This window comes from Pseudonaja textilis, chromosome Z (genome assembly GCF_049901715.1).
Source record: "Pseudonaja textilis isolate UNSWEBS1 chromosome Z, rPseTex1.2, whole genome shotgun sequence".
NCBI lineage: Eukaryota > Metazoa > Chordata > Lepidosauria > Squamata > Elapidae > Pseudonaja > Pseudonaja textilis.
The window spans coordinates 22,421,253-22,448,471 of NC_142008.1; the positions used below are offsets into that span (position 1 = coordinate 22,421,253).

A 27,219-nucleotide genomic window follows, 5' to 3' on the forward strand; every position below is an offset into this window, starting at 1 on the left:
GATATCTCAAGAAGATAAGATATCTAAATTGCTAATGGATTATAAAATGGAACTTTGTAAGCCTGCAAAGACTCCAATGAGTCAGGATATTTGCAAAATGGATACACAAAGTCCCAAATGTGATAAGGAACTGTATCAATCTTTGATTGGTAGCTTATCATATATTAGCAATTGGTCAAGGCCAGATATTGCTTTTGGTATTAATCAGCTGGCTCGACACAATAATGACCCGCTTCAATGTCACTGGATAGCATTGAAAAGAATCCTAAGGTATCTTAAAGGAACATTACACCATGCACTGTATTTAGAACCAGAAGGTGATCTCATATTGAGTGCTTATGCAGATGCTAGTTTTGCAGCAGAAAGAGATACTAGAAAGTCGACTTCAGGAACAGCCATAATGCTGGGTAAGACATTAATAGGCTGGAAGTCTATAAGGCAACAGCATATAAGTTTGTCTACTATGGAGGCAGAATTCTCCTGTTTATCTTTATTGTGTACTGAGTTGATTATGTACAAACAAATGTTGAAGGATATGGGTATAACTGTAAATTACCCTATAGTTGTACATGAAGATAATCAAGCAGCAATTCAAATGGCCACTAATATTGCAGTTAAAACGAGAAGTAAACATACAGATTTGAGGTATCTTAATGTAAGAGAATCTGTACAGAGTAAATTGATACAGCTAGAATACTGTATGTCGGAGGACAATGTAGCTGATCATTTTACTAAAGCCCAAGGTGCTATTAAGCATCTAGAGAATTGTAAAAAATATGGGTTTAGAGTGTAAAGGCATTACATATTTATGTCACCCAAAAGGGGAGAATGTTGGGTATATGGATACTCCAACTGGTTTGGTTGAATAAATATGTAAACCTAGGATTAAGTGTCTTGTAGCTTTAAAGCTAGAAACTGCAATGTCATTGTGGGTGCGGTTGCAGGTAGTAATATAGGTAGGAGGGGAAACGTAATAGCCCCGGCTTCTGGATGCAACTGTCTGAGTCCGGCTTCTGGATGCACCTGGTTACTGTTCCTAGTCTGTTGCCTACTGTTGTTGGAACGTCTATCTGCTTACTCTTGGAGGCTACTGTGCCAGATACCAAATTCACCTGAACACAAGGACTGTTTACTGGTGAGCTGTGGATTCAGCGTTAGTACTTGAGAGAAAGGTATCATAAGAAGAAGATTACAAGCAGATAAGGACATTGTATTTACTGTAAATGGACTTGATAACTGGATAGATAAACTGGATACTGACATATGGACTGAATGACTATTCTTAATCTCTGTATGAATTAAATATCTATTTACAACCACAAACAGTGTTTTTGTCTCAAGTGTGTGTATACTCCTGGGCCCAGCCTCTCTCTCATTTGGCTGCCTGGCTTGACTGCTGCTGTGCACTCAGCTAAGGGGTTTATCCCCAAACACTAACAATTATAATTATTTATTATAAAAACACATATTCACATTTTTTTTCAATTTGCACTTTTATTCTATACCCATTGTTTTAAATAAAGCAACATTAAAATGCAATAAATGGTGACGAGGAGACAGACGTAGAAAAAAAAGACCAGAGGGCATCTGTATGCTGGTCTTCCCAACTATTTTTCATTAAACTTGAACTTTTGTTCTCTTGTATACTTGAAAACCTCCTAAAATCTGAATTTGCATCGCTGGTCTGAAACAACGGTAACACAGCTTGAGTTGATGAGCTTTGTTCATTTGTTTCTTCCAGAACAGGTGGCTTCTCTGTCTGCTCTAAGCATAATTCCATATTTTGTTTCTGATTTGCTTTTCTATTCCGTCCTATGGGATGTATGACTTTTTTGTTGAATTTCATTGAAGGTGAGCTTTGAATATTTATGTCTGTCAACAAAACTGGATCCTTGTTTGCAAGACTATGGGATGGCTTTTCTGACTCTAAAGCAACTGAAAGTTCTCTTGGAAAATGGCTTTCCACATTATAGTCAACAAATTCTTTGTCAATTGGTAAATGAGAAGCTACTTTCTTCAAACATTTTGCTGGCAGAAGAACTGCACTACTCAATTTTCGTTTTGACTTTAATGTGTTATTTCTTTCACTATACTCAGATGCTTGGATCTGAGTATGTAGTGAGTTTAAATTTGCTGACAATCCCAACGTATTCTGTCTTGATAGAGGCTCACAGGGTTCATAAATTTCTGGCAAATTTTTCATATATGGTGTACTTTCTTTTGGAGGAGGTAGCGGAACCGAATTCGTTGATAAAACTATTTCTTTCAAGTTTAAATTTTTAGGTATTCTGGTTTTATCAGTAGTGCCATTTAGTTTTCTTGATGTTTCTGAAGAACAGAAGGTGTAATAGGAACAAGCAGAACATGAAGGTTCAGAGGTAAAATGGTTTTGTGTAGACTTAGAATATCCATCTATGTGTTCAGAACCTTCTTTCAAAGCCTTCATTGCAATGCTTTCCCGAGAATACCATCTCAATGGAATATCTCGTCTCATCAGTCTTTCTTTCAGTTCGTCCTTTTTTGTTCCAATGAGAGAAGCAAACTGTCCAACATTACATTTGCGCCTAAAATTAAAGAAATTAATATAGGTAAAAATTAAGAATTATTCTTTTACTGTATGAATACTAGGTTAAGTAGTAAGTTATTAATGATACAGGTCAACTCTCAAAAGATTACTCCAGGTTTGCAAGTTACCACAAACTTTGTTGTCTGTGGTAAATATTATCTTGAGAGCATGCACGGGAGACATTATTTAATTAGCTGCATTCTTTTCTCAAAAAGAAAGTCAAAATTGTTAAACTGAACTGTATTTTTTTGTTTACTGACATTAGAAGAGCAATAAAAATACCTTGCCAAACGTACAATTAGAAATAACACTTCTACCTGCTCCCTAGATTCCTTGAACTAAAGATAACAGTAGCAGTGAATTTTTAATAACCTTGCAAATTGCAAAGCAAAAAACCAAATAACAGAATATATTTTAGAATCAATTTTCTTCAGCCTTAAAAACCCAAAATTCCAAGTTATTATTTTCCACATTATATAATAAATTTCATATGCTATAAAACCTATGCATAGTATTAAGGTGATATAGACTTCTTTCCTGTGCAGTAAAAATACCTATATATTTCAAAATATTGTATTATATTTAAACCATTATATTCACAAATAATAAAGTGCATATTAAAATTATCTGCTGTCTGACAGTAGCAGGAGACTTAAAATTATTTTAAACTATATAGTAATAGCACTTAGACTTATATACTGCTTTATAGCCCTCTCTAAGCAATTTTACAGAGTCAGCATATTGCCCCCAAGAATTTGTCTCCTCATTTTACCTACCTCAGAAGGATGGAAGGCTGAGTCAACCACAAGCCTGGTGAATTTGAATTGCCAAATTGCAGACAGCCTGAAATACTGCACTATCTACTGCACCATATATATATTAGCAATTTCCCAAATCCAGGGATATAGGAATGTTTGTCAAAAATATATTAATTTGTGGCTAATGGCTAGCTTGATCTTTCTTAATAAAACTTAAGATGTTAATAATGTTTCTCATAATATTAGCATTAGTGCTATGTTTTTCACAAATATTATATGCAGAATATAGGAATTTGGAAAATACAATAAAATAGATGTGGTCAGTGATAATTTCAGAGTGAGCTTCCTTAAGTTTAAATAGCTGCTCTATGGTACAGTTACTGCAAAAGTAGCAAATTGACTTGGGACAAAAAGGTCAGTGTAAATTCTCAGATCTGAAGAAATCAACTCCTGTAAACTTTGGCTACTTTTAAACAACCACAAAAGTATAGTTTCCCTTCTATATTATGTATTGCAAGTAATGGCAAATAAGCCATTACTCTTAATGGCTTATTTACTCCTTTATAGATAAAATTAAAATGTCCAACAATATATCTATTTTTTATTGTTGTTCCAAGGAAGTTCTCTGAAGTAGCACACTGAGTGGTTGGGCAATATTTTTCTCCTGCTGACAAACAGCTGATTTTACTGCCAATGCTGATTCTTTGGCAGTGCACCTCCAGATTTGAACAGGAGCAACTAGGAATGACTCAAAATAACTCTAATAACTCTTGGAGGACTCTGTATCTATCTGGGAAGAGGAATCTTGATGGTTGCAGTTCTCGGTAGGAGCAGCCCGAGTGTACTGGTCTCCCTCTTTTCCTTTCAGATGTTTCCTTTTTTATGCTCACTTTGTTTTAACTGAATGTTTTGAAGTTTACTTTTTCACTTTCATCTTCAACTGTTAATCAACTGGTTGAATGCTGATTTATTCTAACCCCTTGCTGGGTTTGAATAGTTTCTGCACTTTTTTACTGCTTTATTTTGGAGTTCTGAATCATTTACACTTTCAACTCATAAAAGTTAACAGGGAGCACTCTCATCTGTATAGTAAAAGTGATCTGATCTGGTTTACATTTGCATCAGATTTTTAATACAAGGATTTTGTATTCCATTAGTTTTTTTAAAAAATCTGGTCTTATTTCTTTTGAATATTATATATCTAATTTGTTGCTGGCAGATTTGAAGAGGGAGCCTGGTTTAAGAATTGCAGGCTTGTAGACAAGGCTGAAAGAGATATGAATTCAAAAGACTTAGAGATGACAGAATCAATGAGTGATAGATTGGACTTTAAGAAGATTGGTGGAAATTGGGAAACTGATTTATCATATCCAATCAGAAGACAATTGTCAAGAGTTGTTGCATTTACACTTGTAAGAAGATTCTCTGAATAACAAATTCTGTAAAGATACCTACAACAGAGACTTATGACTTGGGGGAATGAGATGCAAATGTTGAGAACAATTCCAGTAAGAAATTTAAGGAAAAGTTTTATTGTTAAGAATCAATCAAAGGTATTTGATCCTGAGATGATTGTGGTGGTTTCTGGCACAACAGAGGCTGTTGTGATTTTCTAGGAGTTAAATACAATAGTACATTGTTAACAGAGGGCTTTAAAGTTTATCTTTGCTTTTGGCTTTATCTGTTAGCTATAATTGTTTCTATAGTAGACAGATGCCAGGTCAAATTGATTGGATAAACAATATAAAGTATTTCTACTAGCAAGACTAGCCGAGATGTTCAAGGATATGTTTGCAAAGTGTTGGAAATGTAACCAGACACTGGGCTCATATTACCACATGTGGTGCAGAGGCCCAAAGGCAAAAAAATATTGGACAAAAATACACATGGATAGAAAAAAATGATAAATGAACACATAGACTTAAAACCATAAATATTTCTGTTGGGTATCATACCAGAAAAAATATAATAAAGGGAATATGCAATACTACATGTGTTAACAGTGGCTAGAATTGTATTTGCACAACACTGGAAGAGCATAAAGATCCCTACAGAAGAGAATTTAGTAAAAAGATACTACAATGTGTAGAAATGGACACATTTGTTCTATCAACGGTTATCAAGCAGAAACAGAAGTTAGATTTTAAAAAATACCAACAGGATTAATTTTGTAAAAACGGTTTACTAAATGGGTAAGTACTATTATCACTATATGTTTATTATCAATGTTATGATGTTATCAATGTTACTATATATTGTTACTATATGACTACTAATATTATGAATGCTGATATTATGATGATGATGATTACTCAAAATAACTATACCCAGACAACACAGTTTATACAGAAATTGAAATTTTTGCTCTTTCTGTAAATAATAAAAAAAATGGATAAAAAGAGATGTAGAAATTCATAAATTGTGGGCCAGTTTCGCAAGGGGGGAGAAGGGTTATTCTTGAAATATATCAGTATTCAATGGAGGAGGGGCAATCTAGGTATACATTGGTATTAAAAGCACATTTTTCATCTCTTTAGCTTTGCTTGGTCTTATACTTTTCTCCTTTTTGGGGAGTCTGTATTTTAACTCTGTGAATAAAATATACAGTTACTGAAAAATACAACGTGTGTGTGTGTGTGTGTGTGTGTGTGTGTGTGTGTGTGTGTGTATCAATAGCTATCTGTCTGCCTGCCTGCCTGCCGGCTGAAATTAACATGAAACATAAGAGGTAGTTACTGGGTCTCTTTAAAACTATATCCATCAAACAAACGGATATATAGTTTTTAAGCAATTTTAAAACATACATTTATGAATAATCATAACAACACATTATAAGAGAAACTTTAAAGAACAACAGGAGGAAATATCAAGGTATGTTAAGGAACTTTAAGATCTGAAACAGGCTACAATAGAGCTTAACATTTTTTTGAGATCATTCTAATATAGTCCCTTGCTCCACTTTCAAAGAGTCAAGATGGAAAAAGAACTAAGAAGATGAGAAACAGGAATGAATAACTGACTGAAATATATAATAACTATATGTAGTCCTCAGGACTAACAAAAACCACCTTCAACTCCAAATGTCCTCTGATATTTTTGTAGAAAAAGGACCACCGTACCATTTTTCTACAATGGAGCTATGACATGTGAAAGTGGCTCATAATGACAGCTATTCCTGCAGAGAGGATCCTCTGTCCGTAAAGGCTCTAATTGTTTGCATAAAGACAAATGGAAGGGGAAGAATAGGTTATTGTTTTCGAATATATGAATCTATAACTGAGTAATTTCACTAGATCCACCCAATCACCGCTATCTTTGTTCTCTATTTTCTATTTTTGATAGGAAAAGGAACAGCCCTTAGATAAAGCAATAAATTTAGAATAACTTATTCTGAAATGTTTATCTATCCCCAGTGATATACTGCATCACTAGTGATCCAAGAGTCCACGTGGTTGCTATAGTAATGTAAAATAACGATCCGTTATTCTTTTTTCGTATGCTTTGTTAGATTTAGAAAAACGTTTTTTACCTTTTAACCTTTGGTGTGTTTTCTCTCAGTTCTAAAAAGTCACAAGAAAACTTGGAAATGATATCATCCACTACTTGATACTGAGAACTCTTTGCAAATGTCTGGTGTTGTTCACTTTCAACATGCTGAAAGAAAAAAAAGTACCAGTATCACTTGTATGCAAGTTATTACTGTATGTAGTATTTTTTTAAGTTTAAAACATTTAAAAATATATGAAAGGAAGAAGCACACAAAAATATATATACTCTTACATTGCACAAAATTAGACTTAAGAACATATGTTTTATTGCTGAGATTTTTTTTGAACAATAGTGCTAACATCATTCCTAGCTTATAATCTAAAGTAGCATATTTCACAATAATAAACATTTGGACATGCATACACTAATGCAACCAGGATATATTACCAGTCCTTTTATTTTTCCAAGGCAAAGCTGTTTGGAGGTTTCAAGCTACAGCTTAATCTTTCTTTTCTTCCTTCCTTCTTTTTCCTTCTTTAATTTTATGAATAAAGTACTTATTTTGCAAACAATTATAATGTGCATGTTATAATATTCAAGCATATCACATTCTTGAAAATAAGTGTATTTTCAGGATTGGTTTCAGTTGAAGTTCACAAGTTAGAAAACCTGTATAGAATTTTTCTTGAATTTATATATTTTTCTAACTACTTTTCCTTTACACAGAAGTAAACTTTCAGGACAGAAAAATATGCTATGTAACTGATTTCTCCATAGGAATCCAAAACAATACAAAATTATTTTAAAAACCTTATTGTTTCAAATAAAAAGGCAATGTAGCAGATTGGTACATTAGAATTTAGCAATATCTGCTTTAGATAACTAAATAAATAGATAATATGTACATACCGCATGAAGATCATCATATTTCTTCATACAGCATTCACAATATCCTTTTCTCCTTTTATGCTTTAGAGGAACCTGAACTGGGCGTTTTTCTTTATCACTATTTGCAGGGTTTCTATTCTCAAGAGAAAAGAAACATTTTATTTATATTTTGTAAGACAAGCCAATAGGAACTAATAAAAATTCTGGCCATTGTCAGATACGTTTTCAATGTAATTATAAAGGATAAAAAGGAACATAAATCCTAACCTCTGCCCAAAATAATTACTCAGAAAACCATTTTAATGCTCAGTACTGAACATCAAGTAATAAATAACATTGACAATATAATGATATAGAATACTTCAATGCATGTTGTGCATACACATAAAAAGAACATTTCTGTTCTCTTCATTATTGTAACACAAGTCTGCTATAATTCTATAACAAATATGCAAGGCATACAACCCTACCAATGAATGTAGACTTCAGTTAAAAAAACAATATCTACTTTTTAGTTTCAAAATAGGAAAAAAATTAAATATGTAAAACTAGTCTCTAGCACCACCTGTCAGTAGGCATAATAAGTTTCTGTCTTAAGAAGAAAAGCATTTGTTGATCCCATTACAAAATGGGACATATTTTCTCATCTATGCGTAACATTTAATAACTAAACATTACATCATATGTTACTTTATTTCTACCTTTACAAAACTAAAACATCTAATGCAATTTTCTACACCTAATCAAAATTATAGTCTTTGTTTACTAGAACACTCATAAATGAATATTGAAATTATGTGGGACTGAAAGGTTGTAGTCATTGCAACATCTACATAATCACAAATAAGGTGGTTGGCAGCATCCTGAGGTCACGTGATTGACATTTGTGATTTTCATAGCCAGCTTCTGATATACAAAGGGGCAGGAACTCACAAACCATAGCCCATGTGACATTAACAACACAGTATGATTTGCTTACTGGCTGTAGCTAATGTTTTTAAGTCAGACACAGTCATGTGACTTCATTTTACAAGCACATCACTTAGCAACAGAGATGCCAGTTCAAACTAGTTGGTAAGTGGGGATCACCTGTGTAATTTAGGGTTAGAGTTTAATGGATAATTAGCTTGTAAATCTGTGGGGAAAAATGACTTATAGCTGCTTAAAAGAAATTTATTATATGGGAAAAGTTTTACAGTAAAATAAGGTAACACTGAATAGCTATACATCTAAGAGTGCAACTTAAAATATTCTAATAGAATTTTATGACTACAAAAAGAGAAAGCAGATATAATTTTCTAAGCAAAGTCTATCCAGATACTTATTTTGAAATAAAGTCAACCATATAAGTTATTTAGAGATAGAGTTTACAGTGAGCCTCCTGGCACTAGGTTTATTAAATTAAACAATTATAGAGCAAGCCATAGGCTAGTCCTAAATTCTGTAGCAAAACTCAGACCTGCTTTCATATATTTTTGTGTAACTAAATTTTGTCATTCACAATTGCATTTTCATGTTGTTTTTCTTCCATTACCTTTGTTTATTGTGAATTTGCTTCTGGCCATGTGCATTTTTCTTTTCTACATCAAATGGGCTGCAAGGCCTTGGATTAGAATAGTTGACAACAGGAAAGCTGGACAGCTGGAGGTAAAATGGTCTATAGCGACTATTTAAAAAAAAGTGTCAATTCAATACAATACATACACATAATCATAAGGAATGGCATTCATTATTGTACTTCCTTGAAATACTATTTTATCCAATAGTCACTTTACATCTGTGTTTTTCAAACTTGGCAACTTTAAGAGCTGTGCTATGGAAAGGTACATAAGTCTAAGTACTATTGCTATTTCAATTCTGAGAATTCCCCAGCCAGTATGCTGCTAAAGTTACTAAGTTTGAAAAACACTGTTTTAGAGTAAAATGAAATGAGAAAAATGTGGAAATATTAATATATTTTTTATATCATTCTGTTCTGACCATGGGCACATTTATTTTTTTAGTCAGGATTGAGCAAGGTATTACCTCAACTACCACCTTTATATCTAGCAACCATCAAACATAATGTGGGCAATTCTGCCAATTTCTTTTCTTTAAGATTTCATTTATTACCCATTATGGCTATCATTAAATATTTTCTTAGCAGATGGACCAGAAAGGGCAAGTACAGATTTCTCAAAGTGCTGATTAAATACAGACTTTCTAAGATAATACCATGGTTCTTTGAACATTTAAATCTAGATTTTTCTACATCTAACAGAAAACAGAGTAGATTGATGTTTTTTCCTAAAAAGCATTTACAACATCTACAGACTACCTTTGTAGAATACTGCTATAAAGACAGTACTTGTAAAACTGGTTCTGGCTACAAATAACATCTAATATAACTATATCAAAAATTAAAATATGCCTGAAAATAAATGTATCATAGTAACTTATGTTGAATGTGTTCCAGTTCCCTTTACTTCTTAACTTCTTAACTTTTAGGTAATTACATCAACTTATAGATCATTTACAAGGAAATAGGGGGAAAATGAAGAGATAAAGGACTCTTATCTATTTCTTGTATGCCAATTCAAAAATTCAGAATAGATCTATTAAAATCAAAACAATTTAGGCTATTCATCTTAATTTTGAATTTATCTGCAACACTCCTATAAAATATGACTAACCCTGAATTAAACAAAAATTAAACTTGATAGATAGCCTATCTATCTATCTATCTATCTATCTATCTATCTATCTATCTATCTATCTATCTATCTATCTATCTACCTACCTACCTACCTACCTATCTATCTATCTATCTATCTATCTATTCATTCAAGTTTAATTTTTGTTTAATTCAGGGTTAGTCATATTCTATCATAGTCTATCTAATTTAAGTCTACCATAGTCTATCTAATTTATAATTATCATTGCATATAAAACATACAACAAATCCAAAGGACATGAGAGTAGGATTTTAATTCATCTAAAAATAACTTACCACCTTCTGTCCTCTACCTTCAGAAAAGGATTTTTCAATTTACCTATGTAATAGAATTTAAATCAAATTATATAAATATTTGTTTGCCTGCCTGCCTGCCCACCCACCCGCCTGCCCACCCATCCATCCTATCTCAGGACATGGACTTTATATGACAGAATAACATATTTGGAAAGAGCCTCTTCTAATCCAACCCACTGCTCAGGCCGGAAACCCTATACCATTTCAGACAAATGGTTGTCCAAACTCTTTTTGAAAATGTCCAGTGTTGGAGTTTCCAAAACTTCTGGAAGCAAGTTGTTCCACTCATTAATCGTTCTGTTAGGAATTTCTTCTTAGTTTCAGGTTGCTTCTTTCCTTGATTAGTTTCCATCCATAGCTGCTTCTTCTGTGTTCAGGTGCTTTGGAGAATACCCCTTGTTCCTTAAGGCAGCGCCTGAGATATTGGAACACTACTGTCATGTCAGCCCCTACTCCCCTTTGTCATTTAACTAGACCGGGGGTCGGCAACCTGCTGCTCTGGGACCGCATGCGTTTGGGCGTTCTGCTGCGGCTCCATAACCCTGTCGCAGCAGAGGGATGAAATAGCCATCACCCTGTTACCCCATGCACTTGCCTTTGCGCGGCAACATCATTCTGCCTTCATCACAATACATTTGCTGTTGCCTCCAGCAAAGAGAACTGGGAGAGAATGGCGGGGCGGATCTTTCAAGGTGGGGCCATCCTCCAAGCCTGGCCTTCTTCCTCCCTTGTTGGCGGGCCCAAGAAAAAGAAGGGGTGGTATGGGGAAGCGCTCCCCTCCTCCGCTGAGCGCCAAGCACAACAGACCAGGAGGAGAGGGAGATGCCCCAGCAGAAACACCCCCACTGGTGAGTTGGAGGTGTAGAGGCATGGTCAGGCAGAGAGAGGGAGACCGATTCAGCTCTGTCTGCTCTCCTCTCTCCGCCTTGCTCAGTTTTGTAAGGATTCACCAGACACTGCCTTGGTGATGGCAGGGTGTGTGTGTGTTCATCACTATATTTTGCCTGCCAAGCATCTTTGGGGCCGGGTGGGGGAGGGATTATATTTTCCAGCCACTTTGGACTGAGTTGCTGGATGCATATGTGTGCCTGTGTGAGTGTGCTGCTGCTTGGGATGATCCTTCTCTGAAGTGTGTGTGGTGATCTACAGCCTAACAGTCACTTCTTTTGCAATGCAGGGTTTATTTTTGTATCTTTCCAGAGATAGAGAGAACATTATTGGATTTCCTTACAGTTATTCCCTAGGTGTGTAGGTTGGGGAGTGGAGATGGGGAATGGGAGGGAGGGAGGGAGAGAGAAAGAGGCAGAAAAATAGAAAGTGATGAGGGAGAGAGGGGGATGAGAGGAAGATAAAAAGAAAGAGATGAGAGAGGGAGGAAGAGAGAGAAAACAAGATGAGAGGGAGAAAGAAATGAGAAAAGAATGAGAGAGAAAGAGAGAGAGGGAGAAAGGGAAGGTGATAGAGAAAAAAAGATGAGGGAGATAGACACAGGGAGAAAGAGAGATGAGAGGGAGACAAAAAGAGAAGAGAGAAAGGGAGATAAACACAGAGGGAAAGAGGGGAAGGAGGGAGGGAAAGAGGGAGGGAGACAGAGGGAGACCTATTTTCCATAGAAAACACAGGGAATCACAAAACCTGTGTAGGCGTGGCTGAGGGGTCATGAGACTGGGTGGGAGTGAATGGTGTCATGCCCACCCAAAGTTTATGGCTCCCAGTGTTTATTTTCTGTGGGAAACATCCCCAGGTGGCTCTTTGAGTGTTTAAGGTTGCAGATCCCTGAACTATCCAGTTCCTGCAACCGATCTTCATGTTGTAGCCTCCAGTCTCCTAATCATCTTTGTTGCTCTTTTCTGTATTTTTTCTACAGTTTCAACGTCTTTTTTCATATCCTGGTGACCAAAACTGAATGCAGTGTGGTCTTACCAAGATATTATAAAGTGTATTAACACTTCACGTGATCTTGGTTCTAACTTCTGTTAATGCAGCATAGAATTGCACTGGCTTTTTTGGCAACTTCAGCATACTTCTGGGTCATATTTAAGTGACTGTCCACTAGGGCTTAGTTACTATTGAGCCAGTTACCACCTATACTATATCTGGGTTTTTGGGTTTTCTTGCCTAAATGTACCTTATTTTTTTCATCACTGAATATCTTTTTGTTAAATAGTTCCCAGTGTTCAAGTCTGTCAAGATCATTCTGTATCTTAAGCCTGTCTTCTGGAGTGTTAGCTATTCCTGCCAGCTTGGTGACATAAGCAAATTTGATGAGTCTCACCTCTAACCCTCTCATCTAAATCAGGGGACTACAACCGCTGGGCTGCAGCCCACAACCAAGCCTTGAGCCATTTGGAACTGGGCCATGGATGTGGCGGGTGAACATGTACACACATCCCCACTTGCATGAACAGCAGGTGAGCATGTGTACATATGCTTGCCTGCCATTTCCACAAACTTTGTTATGAGAATTAAATCCAATATGGCTGACCCCCTAGTTCCCTTCTCTACTTTTGGGGGAGACAAAGTTGTTAGTGCTAAGTTTCTCAGGAACCTGTTTGATGGTCCACTTGGTGCAGTTTGTCTCCCAGTTGATGTTGGGGTAAAGTCCCTCATTATTATTGTGGTGTGCTTCCTACATACCTTAGTTTTCCTTGTCACCTGTTTGATTAGTGCACATGGTATGGCATACACTATCAAAAGCTTGATTTTCCTTGATAGCAAAGTTGATATTCTTTACTACACATTTTTTTTTAGAAACACTGATAATCCTATTGGTTTTAGATTGCTGGGAACAAAAATGTTCTGTATCAACTATTGTCCCCATTATTTTAAAAAAAAAAACCCTTCAGAAAACCCCTGCATTTATTACTAAGTAATTCAGCATCTTTATTTCATGAATACAAACGATTTCTTTTGTATAGCTTTTCATCAGACCAAGTGCAAACATCATGACTAACAACCAAAACTTACAACAGTCCTTTAGCCACAGATATTATGCCTTGCTTATTAGATAGATAATTTGTCCTAAAACTATATTTTTCCTTTAATAAAATTGTTAGTAATATTAATTGTGCCTTGAATACTTACTTTTTGCTTTTTGATCTGCCAATCCTTTCTCCTATTTAAGAGAAATAATACTATACTTAAGAAATTTGTATAATTTGTAAGTAATCACCTAATATTCAACCACCGGCCCTCTAAATAGTTTTAAGTATTTGTGAAATGTGAGACACCAAAGACATAAAAGTAGTTTTTGGGTTATAACAGCAACTGGAACTGAAATTGCCATTGTTAAGCGGTGCAGTCATAAAACATGATACCACATGACTGTATTGTTGGTGATGGTAATTCAGGCACTCCTAATTGTTATCGTAACTCTAGGACATCACATGGGTCACTAAGCAGGAAGCAGCAAGAATACAAGGTATGGAGCATGGAGATGCCACAAAGGAAACAGGAGAGACTTGATGCAAATCATGTGCAATTTGGGGAAATGTGGGGAAAGAGAGCACACTGGAGTGCACAGAAACCAAGGAAAGGAGGGCACAGGTGGGCCAAAGGAAGGAGGGTTTATTGCAGTGGGCAAGAAGGTTGGAGCAAAGCAACTGAAGGCTTCCCATTGAATTTACTTTGGAAGTTCAGCGGAGAAAGTCACAAAGGGAAAACACATGATCATGGGGCACTGCAACTGTCGTAAGTGCAATCTGGATGCCAGGCGCTGTTATGTGATAGGAAAGGTGCTGGGATAGTCATAGCTGTGACTCAACTGTTCAGTACCATTTTAACTTCAAGCTGAATGTATGGTTGGTAAGCAAGGGCTATTATTCTTATTTGTGATAAGAAACTTTTTGGTTTAAGTAATCACATTTTAGGCTAGAATATTTAAAGTACACATGAACAAATTGGGAGGAGGATTGAGTGTGCAAGTATAATTATTTACTCCATACTTTCTGAAAACAAGTATATAAAATGATATGAGTTACATTTTTCATTCTATATCACAACTCAACTTTAAGCATAAGTTAATATGGAAATTCTGGTAGAATTGAGTTTGAACTGCATACAAAAATATCCCTTCCTAATTTAATTATAAATTGTTTATTATTCACTATTTCAAATTAAATATGGATTAAACATATATTTTTTTAACTTTTCTAACAATGATTCTAGGTGGCCCAATAAGAATTAAACCAGCAAAGTGTAATAGTATATGGAAATGATCTTGAGGCACAAAAGGAAGAAATGCTGCCTAGGGAATGATCAGACAAGAGACGAAGGAATCCCCAGTGGTTTCACAGTAGAAGAAAGAAACTCAGGAAGTACTCGCTCTAATTGATCAGGCTGTTAATAGAATTAGATCAACTGTTGGTTTTTCTTGTCTGGTTTATCTGGGAGGACTGACAATACTTAAATTATCAATAATATATACCATGTTTCTTGTTCTAAAAATCCAGTATTAATCCATACAGAACAAACATGCTAAATAAGGAGCACATCATGTTGATCGGGATGGTAATTTCTTCAACTGAAGTTGAAACAAAAAAGTTTATTTTCTCATGATCTTACTTCAGTGGTGGACAACCTTTGATAAACAGAGCCCATGTAAAAGATAGTTATTACTAATAGACAACAATGCAAAATGAGCAGAATTGTGTCTCAGACAGATACCAGGATTTCCTGAATTTTGAGTATGTGTGAAATTTTATAGTTTACAATGCTAAGCATTCTTTAGTGGTTTGCACTGATATTTTTAAGTCTTTCCCATCTCAAAATATAAATAGAGATGAATGGCAATATCTGCTTTCACACATCTATGAGGTCTCAGTTTTTCTCTTGCAAATTATCAATAAAATATTAATGTAGCAGTTTTGGTAGAAATAACTTATTTCACATTTCTGCTTTTTGCTATCTTTCTTGGAAATTGAGTAGTTTACTTACCACATTGTTGACTTCTGTGCTTGTTTTCTTAGCCAAAAAGATATCTTTTTTCTTTTGCTCAATATACTTCTTAATATCTTTTTTCAAAAAACAGAATAATTATTATTTTATATCATCTAAGTTATTTAAATGGAATAAAGTCTTTTAATGATGGAGTAAAATCAGTTTTATTTTAAAAATACTTGCCATCAATGTGAAGTATTTTCACTCCCCAACTCAAGGCATTTGAGAGTATATTACCAGAAGGGATCAATTCCTGAAATACAAAAATACAAATATTGAATATTTCTATTATTATATTTGAGCATACAAATATTTAAATACAATAAAAAAAACTTGGAGTGCAGGTACTCTGTATCCTCATCCTCCTTCCACCTTATTAATAAAATACATTGCATTCCTTATTCATGCTAGTCAGTCTTGTGGCACTAAAAAAATAAGGTTTGCCTAACTTAAGCTTGAGTAAGCACAGCACTGTGCCTTACTAAAAGCAATTATATACAGGTAGACCTCAACATACAACCAGAAATGGGAATAGAATCTCAGTCGTTAAATGAAATGGTTGTTAAATGAGGCACCCACTTTTTTCAACAACTGCAATCATGGTACTCTGTGATGCAACTAAGTGATCTCCTGGGTCATTAAGTGAAATGGGGTGAAAAAGCTGCCTGCTAAGTTCAACAACATCCCCCCACCCCACCCCACCCCGGAAGTGAACTACTCCATGCAGGCTACAAAAACAGAGCTCAGACTTTCAGAACCCAAGCTCCGTTTTTAGAAAGACACATAGGAAAGCACTTACTCAGACAGTGAAGTTCAACTCCCCCACCCACCCCCTTTGTGCAGAAGAAAATTGCTCCAGCAAGATTCAGGAATGGACCTTGTATCTTCGAGATCCGAGCTCCTTTCTGCACCCTGCCAAAGGAGTTTGACTCTCTTCCATAAGCAGAAGGAAAGCACTCCACTGGGCTGCGGAAATGACACTTGGATCTTTAGAATTTGAGTTCCATTTCTCAAGCCACGGAAGGACTTCAGCTCCCTGTGGCAGGCAGCTGTTTCAACCAACTCCAGGAGGTGAGGGAGCTCTCTTGCAGCGGTAGCTTACAAAGGTGCCATAAAGCACCTTTCCAAGACCATCTTAACTTTAAATAGTCATTAAACAGTTACAAATTGAGAATACTTATAGGGAAAAAGAAATGCCAAATATTTGATTTCATAACCTGGCTGGGCCAAAAAGCCTTGCTAAAGCCACATATTTATCCATTAATTGTGTAAGTTTCATGTGAAAATAATAACAGTAAGAAAGGTAATTCAATATGAAATGTTATTAAGTGACATATACCTGATCTTTGATTGCCTTTTCCACTAAAGATTTTCCTCTACTCATGCACACCTATATTGAAGAAATAAAGAGTATGTGTGGTTATAGCTGTTACTACACACATAGGGTAGTTTAAAATAGTTACTGAGTGAAGTTTATTATTTTGAGTTTTTTAAAGGTTCACAAAATTATTTAGGTTAGCATGATATTAAAGTAGTAAATTAAAATTAATATATTAGTGACATCAAATCTGATGTAATGGTTAAGGAATCATGCCATAAAGGGGCATTGATCCTATCTGAACACTTCTTCTTGGGGAGCTGAAGGGAGAATTCAGGATAGGTAGTCTCTAGTCTCATAGCTCTGCAGACGGAGTTGAAAAACTGAGGACACCCCTGTTAGGTATAACATTGGTCACCTAACTAGTTTGGGTAAGATAATATAATAAGCTATGATTCTTAGTTTAGAGTGTGTGTTACTTTAAATGCAAAGCATGTATTTTGGGTGTGGTGTGAAAACACCATAAGAGGCAGCAAGAGACGCTGATTGATTGCTGACATTCCCTGACGCTTTGCTGGCAATTACTGGAGTTGCAGACGGAAGAAAGGAGTTTCTGAGTTTGTTGCATATCTCTCTCTACTGCGAAGAGATAAATTACCGGACTGTTATTTTGTAAGTGTACCGACCTCTCATTTTTGACATTGGAATTTTGCAACTGGATAATCCCTGGACGGACTGAAATAAGTGTATGATATATGGACTGTTTTGACTATGCTTTAACTCTTGCTGGAATAAAACTACTTTAATTGGCACTGTATCTGCTTTTACTGAGTGTAAGCTACACAACACTTATCTCACATATTTTGCCTGCCTGCCTGACTGCCCTGCAGATTCTTGCTAGAGGTATATCCCTAACAAACCCCCCTGGTAACAGTCCCCAGTTCTGAGGACACCCCCCCCTGGTAACAGTCCCCAGTTCTGAATGACGTCGAAGCAAATCCAGCTGCTCCTCGTCGTCTAACAGATAACCTATTTGATACTGTGGGAAAAAAACATTTCCTCCCTACTCCGACCAGACAGAATACAGGGTGGGACTGGATTCTCCCTTCGGCTCCCTGAGAAGAAGCGTTCAGGTAGGACCAACGCCCCTTCTCCAGTGAGCCGAAGGGAGAATCCAGGATGGGACATAGCAAAGTTGGCTGATGGCTGTTCTATGGGAGGGAAATGGATTGGTCGGAGGTCCCCACTTCTACATGACTCGTCTTCCAAAGGACGCCTCTGCTGAGTCAATTTTATAATGTCTTATGAATGGGGTCACAGATGACCAAATCGCAGCTCTACAAAAGTCCAGAACTGAAAACTGCATTGCCCAGGCTGCAGTGGTCACTGCACTCCTGGTTGAGTGTGCAGTGATTCTCCTGGGCACAGGAAGAGCCAGTAACTCACAGGCCTTCGCAATACAAGCTCTAAGCCAGCGACCCACGGTAGATGGTGTCATCCTGTGACCCAAAGTTGATGGCTGAAAGGAAACGAACAGGGCTTCAGTCCTCTTAAAAGAGGAGGTCTTTTTGATGTATATATGGAAGGGCCTCCTAACATCCAAGGTGTGCCATTTTTTCTCCAGTGCATGGGTAGGCCCTGGACAGAAGTCAGGCAAAATCAACTCCTGTGAGTGATGGAATAAGGAGTTCACCCTCGGCAGAAAGGTAAGGTCCAACCGCAGAACCACCCTGTCTGCATGGAAAATGCACAGGTCCTTTCTGATGGATAAGGCCGTCAACTCCGAGATACGCCTGGTCGAAATAATGGCCATTAATAATGACACCTTGCACATGAGTAGGTGAAGACTGACTTCACGCAAGGGTTCAAATGGGGGGGGGGGGAATCAGTGCCTGCAGGACTCTAGGCAAATCCCAGGTGGGAAAACGAGTAGACCACCGGTGTCTTCAAATTAGTAGTTCATCCTGGGGTATTGAGCCAGAGTGGTTGATTCCTTGACCGAAAAAAACAAGGCCAAGGCAGCAAGACCTCTATCCAACCTGTCCTGCAGGAACTCTAACACATTTGCCACAGACACAGCAATAGGTTCCAATAGGTGACTGGCACACCAGCCGCAGAAAATCCTCCACAATGCATCGTATATCCTGGCCGTGGAAGGTCTTCTGGCCGCCTGGATGGTCTGAATGACCCTTCTGAAAAACTACTCCTGTTTCTGGAGCACCCACTCAAGCGCCAGACAGTCAACCGAAACCAGGCTGGATCTGGGTGCTCAATCAGGCCCTGGCTGAGGGTGATCCTGTGCAGGGGAATTCTCCAGGGTCTGGCGACCGACTGGCCTACCAGGTAGGCAAACCATGGGTGCCTGGGCCAGTAAGGGACTACCAAAAAAAAACTCCACACTCTCTGTCAGTACCTGTCTGATTGTTCCCGGAATCAGGGGAAGGGGGGAAGGCATAGAATAGCCTGTGGGGCCACCTGCACCGGAGACCATTGACCCCTTCTGCTCCAGGTGCTGGTGGAAAGAACCTCGGGAGCTGCGAGTTCTCTGGAGATGCAAAGAAATCCAGAATTGGATGACTGAACTGTTCCGTCATCTCCTGGAATAGACTGGGATGCAGTCACCATTCCGACTGGTTGACTGTGGTCCTGCTCAACCAGTCTGCTTGCACATTGGAAACTCCCGAGATGTTTTCTGCTCACAGGAACAACAGGTGCCTCTCCGCCCACCTGCACAACCGAGTCGCCTCCTGCATTAGAGATCTGGAGCAAGTGCCCCCCCTTGCCGGTTTATGTAGGCCTTGGTGGCCACATTGTCTGTGAGGAGAAAAACCTGTCTCCCCATCACCTCCTGCCTTAGATCCTTGAAAGTTAAATGGGCAGCTCTGAGCTCTAGCCAATTTATGTTGTGGGCAAGCTCCTCCCATGACCACCTAACCTGGACTCCCAGGTGGGACCCCAACCATACAGACTGGCATTGGTGGTGATGGTAATCCTCTGGGGCTCCCTGTACAAGCAACCCTAATCCATGGCCCGGGACTGCCCCAATGGAGAGAATGAAGAACCAGAAAGGGGACGTGAACCCTCCTTGGTGAGTCGCCCCTGCCCGCCTTCTGGTAGGGGAGCAGGAACCACTGCAGGTTCGGGCAGGAAACAGGCCCTGGGAAAATCCTGATGCACAATATAAACTTGCCAAGAAGTTGAGACAGCAAGATGATAGGTGCCTCTCTGTCAGACAGGATCTGTAATGTGACATCCCTTATACTGTCTTGACACTCCTATGAGAGAAAGACCTGGCCAGGTAAGGTATATATGATAATTACCAAATGCAAGAGACAGTTTGATGGTACTAGGTGGCATTTGTCCAGGTTTATCGAGAACCCATGCTCTCGAAGGATCCTGATTGTCGACATCATATCCTCCTCTGCCTGGGGTCTGGAAGAGGATGCTATCAGGATGTCGTCCAAATAGCATAGTATCCTTATGGGTAAGGATCTGAGGTATGCCGCTACAGCCGCCAAGAGCTTGGTAAAAGTCCGTGGGGCTGATGACAGGCCGAACAGGAGAGCCCTATATTGAAAATGGTGGCAGCCATAGCAAAACCTCAGGAACTGACAGTGGTTGGGGTCTATGGGCGCATGGGAGGTAGACCTGTTAGGTCTACCGAAGCCAAAAAAAATCTCCCTCCCGCAGGCCCTGTAGGATAGAGAGGAGGGAGTGCACCTTGAATCTTCAGTAGATTAGATGCCTGTTGAGCCCTTTCAAGTTAGGATTGCCTGCCACCTCCCCGGCCTTTGGAATCACAAACCAAATTGAATAGAACCTCTGTCTCTCCTGGTCTCCAGGAACCAGCTGGATGGCCCGAACGTCCAGCAGGTGGTGGATCACCGATTCCATGAGATCCCTCTTTGAGGGTCCCTTGAGACAGGGCAGCACACAAAGGCACGGGGGAATAAACTCCCAAGAGAGACCTGACCATAAAGTTGTCAGAATCCAACTGTCTGTCGTGATCTGTTCCTGCCTCTGCCAGAACAGTCCCGGAGGGCCCCTGTGGGAGAGGAGGCTTGGGTGTCACTTGTTGCATCTAAAAGGTCTGTTGGAACCCTGAAAGGACCTTCTGTCATCTTGCCTCTGATGCCCTCTGGCATCTATCAGCCTGCAATGAGGATCTTTGGAAGAAGGGCCTACTTTGACGGGGAAAGCTTGCTCCAGCTTCCCCCTGATTAAAGGAGGGCTTTCTGTAGTAGGGTGGGGACCTGTAATCAGAACGCCTTCCCTGGGAGGGCAGGATCTTTCACTTGTCCCTGGTTTCCATAAAAAAAAAAGGGATCCAGGGCTTTTCCAAAAAGCCTCTCTCCCTTGAAGGGAACAAACGCCAGCTTCCATTTGTTTCTGGCATCCATCTGCCAATTTCTTAGCCAGATGAGCCTACACGCTGTTACAGATGAGGCCATAGCTCTGGAAGAAATTTTGGCTGACGTGAGGGTGGCATTAGCTGTCGATTGAGCTGCGGCTATTATTTTATTTAAGTCCTGATGCACCCTGAGGTCCTCAGGTAGGATTCTACCCTGCAGCTGCTGCAGCCACCCATTAAATAAGGTATTCAGACCCACTGGGGAAAGTGTACCCCCTCCCGGGAATTCCCACTGCTTTTTAATCACATTCATAAACATCTGGGGCACAAGTACAGCATCCACCACAGATGCTTTCTCAGTGAATAGGTAATCTTCCTGATCCTCTCCCTCTGGGAGAAGATCCTGGATGACCTTGTCCCTTTTTTTGAGATGAGCCATTCTCTTAGTCTTAACCAGCAGAGTCTTGGAGAGAGCCAGCTGGAAAAGATCCTTAAAGGAGGGGGAAACCTGCTACCCCTGACTCCCCGTCTGAAAAGCCCTCTCTGGAAGGAGGTCCCTCTTGGAAACATAAGACTGGCTTCTTTCCGAAGGGGATGCAGAACTATTTCTGAAGTAGATCGGCTCTTCTGCAGAAGCCTGCCCCTGACCCTGAGGAACGCCTCTGTTGCTGTCCAAACCAGGCAGCCATTGCAGCTGGTTGACTTAAGCCTAAAATTCTTGTCTAATTGTTTGGGAGATCCAGGCTCTCATGAAGGATGGAATCTCTTGCCTGTGGGTCTCCTCAGGCCGCAACCCAGCCACTATAGGGTAAAGGTGGCTTTTTTATTTTCAGGTGCAGGTCTGGTTCTGCTGAAGGCTTGGCTTCCAGGTGCAGTAATCAAAAATCCTTGTGGTGGCTCAGAATTATTATGAGTGGCTTTTGCCTTGATTTGAAGGATTCCCTGCAAATCCTGAGTACTTGAGCCACCAGGATATCAGGCAGTCAAATACTGTCTATCTCCCAATTGGTTTTGCTGCCTGCCATCTTGTGGCAGCAGAGGAGAGATGGCCCTGTTTTCAGCCATATTGGAGTCTCTCACTGCCTTATCAAGCTCCTTATCTAGAGCTTTTTGTCTATGCCTGGCCAGCCTATCCTCTGCCCTAGAGGGTCTTTTAGGGGCTAGGGTTCTAGCTCTGATCCTAGCTGCTGCCTCCAGACCTGCAGACCTGGACTTAGCTGATCCCCTTGCAGCTCTCTCCCTACTCTGCTGAGGAGCTGATAATTCTTGACCAGCTCCTCTGGCAGCCATTTTGAGCCCACCAAAAATAATTGTCACTGGCAGGGAGAGAGAAAAGGAAAAAAGGGGAAAAAGAAAAACAAAAACAAAATTTATTTGATCTAAATCTGTCTGCTTTGGTCACAGCAGCTGTCCACCACTTCAGGAGGCTAGTGCGACCAGAAGTGGTGAGCTCAGTACAGCTCTGCAATTTAAGGCAAGAATCAAAGCAAAAAGGAAAAAAAATGGCTCTTTAAAATTGCTACAAGCCCTGACAGATCAGAGGCTTGCAAGCCAATGCTGGCTGCACCGCAATCAATTTAGCAGTCTCAAGCGTCTCACAGCTGCCAGGTGCTCTGGTGACTGGACAGGGGTCAGGATTCAATCCAGATGGCCAGTACAGCCCCCACCCCCGGGACAATCATGGAGACGAACTGCAGAATCGTCCTGAAATGTCTGCTGACGCCGAAAAGGGGCAGAAGCGCTTCGCGGTTTTCACAGCTAGCACAGATCAATAAGAACGGACCGGGAGAAAGTGAGTTGAATAAGACACTGACTCCCGCCGCCCCCCAGCCCAGGCCACACAGGCTCTCAGGGGCACCTCCAACCAAATTTACAATCACAATTCCAAAAACCAGTCTACCAGCAAAGATTTTTTTTTTAAAAGGCAGTCCAAAAAAAAAAAAAAGCGAAAAATAAAAGTGCTAACTGGCAAGCCCAGTCCAGGGGTGAAGATTCTTCTACAATCTGAACTATTCAGAGCCCTTAAAGGGTGGTCTGAACACGCTGAGACTGAGTGAAGAACTGGGGACCATTACCAGAGGTTGTGTCCTAAGTTTTTCAACTCGGTCTGTAGAGCTAAGAAACTAGAGACTACCCATCCTGGATTCTCCCTTCGGCTCAGTGGAGAACAATGAGTTTTAGTCCTTCCTTAGGTATAAAGCTAGCTGTGTAACCTTGAGCTAGTTACTTTCTCTCAGTCCTAGAGCAAGGGGATAATAGTAAACCACTTCTGAAAACATTGCCAAAAAAACCTGCAGGGACTTATCAAGGAAGTGCTCAAGAATAGGGCAAAACTGAACATGTCTGTGTGTGTCTGTGTGTGTAGATTAGTAAGATTAGCCATCTATCTATGACTAGACATAAACAGCTTATTTGCAAAGGTGCTTTTTTTCAGGAGGCATCTGGACTTTTTGGTTTTTCTTTGAAGACCCCAAGAAGCTCTTCAGCTGACTAGGAGGTGGGGAATGGAAGGATATATACTTCTTGCAGACAGCCGGTTATTTGCATTCTTTTAGCAAGTCGTTAAGGTTATCTGGAGGTTTATCTGTATCAACCAGATCAACTGAGTGGTACAAATTGTTCAATTTTGACATAAATCAAAAAGAGGGGTGAAAGAGGGTTTTTTTAAAAAGCCATTTATGTCAAAACTGAACATACTTCTCTCAACAGAGGGGGTGGGATACAACATCATCTATCTCCATCATCTACGAACACAAGCCTTTCAACAGTTCCAAGAAGGCTCCACACCAACTTGCACTACTCAGGTGAACCTGATGACACAGATAAATCTCCAGGTAAAAGAATGCAAACGACCAGCTATCTGCAAGGAGTATAAATCCTTCCATTACCACCGTCCTGTCAGACCTGAAGAAGCTTTTTGGATAGGAAGTAAAACATCTTCAAAGATAAACCAGAAAGTCCTGTTGCCTTTTGAAAAGATCACTTTTGGAATATGAACAAATGAGTCAATACTGATATAGATAATTGCTTTTGTATATAGTGAAACTGTTATACTTTAATACAACTATTAGAGTGTGAGGATAAATGTATTTGCATTTTAATATTCATAATACATTGTTTAATTTTTACATACAGTTGATAGTGCCTTATTTGTCAAGTGCTGAATTTTTTAAAAGTTAGCTATTTCAGTGTACAGAATTGATAATGTTTAAGAAGTTAATCTATTATTGCTTCAAGGAAAAACTACAAATGTGTTACCCCAATAGCAAAGATAGAAAAATTATAAATTTGAGGTAATGCTTGAAAACATTTAAATAGTCTATTAGATGGGTTGCCTTAGCAATTTGAATACTGAGAAACAATACTTTGTAAACACTGCCTTGGAAGGCTCACAGAGCACATACATTGAAATTATAATTACCAGATACTTATAGTAAAGAGTTGAAATATTTGATTGTAAATGTATTGACTACTGCTAGGATTGTATTTGCAAAAAATTGGAAAAATGAGAAAATTCCATTGCAAGAAGAAGTTGTAAAGAAAATTTTGGAATGTGCTGAGATGAGTAGATTGACTTTTGAAATTAGAGAGCAAGAAGATAAACAATTTTATTTAGTTTGGGATCTTTTCTATCAATGGTTGAATGATGAAATATTAAAATATAAAAGTTAGATAATAAGGAATAATAATGACTTTATTTTCCCTTTCCTTTTATTGGTTTTTGATACTATATTTATATAATAGTTTTCTTTGTTTCTTTCTTTTTCATATTTGGGATAGAATTGGTATGATTATAAGATTTGTTTTAGAATAAAATATTTAAAATATAGTTATCTCATAAAGGCATGACCGAATAAAAGTTTAGTCAATTTTTTTTTTTTCTTTAATAGAGATACTAGGATTTATAAATTTGTATTGATAAGAGTATTATATAAAGTAACTGTAATTGTGACTATGAGGTGAATGCACAAAACCGATGGACCAACCGACTTACGGTGTGTACAAAAATATGGGGGAGCTGATACTTTTATGTTTTGTTGTTGTGTTTTTTATGTTAAAAAAATAATAAAAATTTATATAAAAAAAAAAGAAATTATAATTACTGAAACTATCGGGGCATTTATGAATTTTTATCAAATGAAAGGAAAGTTAGCAGACCCAACACTGAAGTTGTTCTATAGGAAAATTATTTTGCAAATGCTATTTGGAGCAAGAATTTGACAGTGAAATGCCCATTATCTAAGATTTTTTCAAGAAATATGAGTTCTGCAAAAAATATCTGGAGCTTCTTAAAAGTTATTATGCCTTTCCTCTATGAACTAAATCAGTTTTATCTTCAATTCTAACTTATAAAAGGTTCTGCTTAGTTTTGCAAATTTATTTCTCCCAAAAAGTCAAAATAATACTTTGATTGGTAATTATTAACTGTCAAATACAACTTTTTCCTTGGTGCTCCAAGAATTAATTTAAAGTTTGGAAAGTAAAAGTGCTTCATTCTTCTTTGAGATTACCCAACTCTTAGGTCACAATATTAAAAAAGTCTAGTCAAACAGTGGCTCAAGATAAACCTCCCAGATTGTATACCAATTTCAATGAAGAATATGACCTCCTCTTTGAGAAAGAAAGTATCCAGAGTCAAAAGGCCCAACCAAACACAGGGTTTTGTTGGGATTTAGCCTGTCATTTTCTCCCCATTGTTATACTGATAACTCAGTAGCATAGTAATATAAATTGATATGGTCCACAAAATAGATAAATACAGATAATCAGTCCTTGGTCTATGACCATAATGAAGCCTGTCCATTACTGCCAAAAGTCATAACAGCCATTAAGTGAGATGGCATCACTTAGCACCCTCTGCTCTCCCTGATAAATTCTTAAATGACAGGATGCCTCAGAGTAGAGGAAACCCTGGGAGCCCCATCACCCAGTTTGGTCGAAAAAGGAAGCATACAAGCAGCAAAAATCATTGCAAAACCAAAACAGCCAGTGGGGTGGGGTGGGCTGGGTAAGGTAGTGATTGGCAAGTTAAAGAGCAAATGAAAAGAGTGTAAATCTAAAGGAAAATACTTTTCCAATGAGGGCTCAGTATGTCCAGCAAAAAAGTAAGATCCTATAGAGTCCAGACCAGCAACAAAAAGCGTGGAAACCTTTGGAAAACTTTCTGTTATTTGTCTGATTCCCTTTTAGGACTCAGTTTCTGCCGCAACTGTTTGCTGTATATGCTATGCTCCCAATAACTTCACAGAGTATTTTTTCTCCAAACAACCCATAGAAGGATGTTTTTTTTGCTTCTTTCATCAAGCCCTTTTTAAAAAAAAATTAAACCACCTTTCTTTACTCATCAGCCTGTCCCATGTCAGTCATTGATAAAGGTAATTCACTTACAGATTTTGTTACTCTCTTTCCAGTGCACATATTATAATAAGTTTAGCTAATTAAGTGATTAAAGAAGATTGAGACTGGAGGGGGCAAAGCTGGACACCTAATTTGCACCTAATTTGGGGGGGAGGAGAAAGATTAAATGGAATATTTTTCAATGTAAGATAGGAAGTCTGTTTCTTCTAGGTTTTTAATTGAAAAAATGTGGGTTTGGGGGGGTGTGAAAAATAAGGGCAAGATTTGGGTAAGCTCAACCCTGAGTTGTTGCCTTTGCATGCCCAGGGGTCACTCCCCCAAAGCCTACCAAGAGGCAGGGCAGGCCTGCAGTCTCCCAACTATCTGGTAACACTTCTGGAAGCAGCTGGCATTCCTGCAAGGAATTTTCACATACTGGAAATGACAGCCGCTTCTGGGAGGCAGCCATACAGCCCAGGGATGGGTGGCTTTCCCAACATGAGGACCAGTAATTTTCAAAAGGTAAGTGTGTAATGGGATGAGAGAATGGGGAGAAGGTCCAAG

General features: G+C 38.5%; 1 protein-coding gene across 5 annotated transcripts in view; it reads right to left on the reverse strand.

Annotated features, from left to right (window-relative positions):
• Nucleotides 1-1,439: 1,439 nt before the first annotated feature.
• The window catches only part of DBF4 (DBF4-CDC7 kinase regulatory subunit), a 32,352-nt gene continuing 6,572 nt past the window's right edge, over nucleotides 1,440-27,219 (reverse strand). For all 5 annotated transcript variants that reach the window (XM_087917497.1, XM_026716135.2, XM_087917494.1 and 2 more), the window contains exons 5-13: nucleotides 16,989-17,039; nucleotides 15,833-15,902; nucleotides 15,647-15,723; nucleotides 13,796-13,826; nucleotides 10,691-10,733; nucleotides 9,236-9,367; nucleotides 7,723-7,834; nucleotides 6,854-6,978; nucleotides 1,440-2,564 (exon numbers count right to left, since the gene is read on the reverse strand). In XM_087917497.1, coding sequence (XP_087773623.1) covers nucleotides 1,529-2,564; nucleotides 6,854-6,978; nucleotides 7,723-7,834; nucleotides 9,236-9,367; nucleotides 10,691-10,733; nucleotides 13,796-13,826; nucleotides 15,647-15,723; nucleotides 15,833-15,902; nucleotides 16,989-17,039 — 1,677 coding nt within the window. In that variant the 3' untranslated portion in view covers nucleotides 1,440-1,528. The remainder of the gene's footprint in view (nucleotides 2,565-6,853; nucleotides 6,979-7,722; nucleotides 7,835-9,235; nucleotides 9,368-10,690; nucleotides 10,734-13,795; nucleotides 13,827-15,646; nucleotides 15,724-15,832; nucleotides 15,903-16,988; nucleotides 17,040-27,219) is intronic.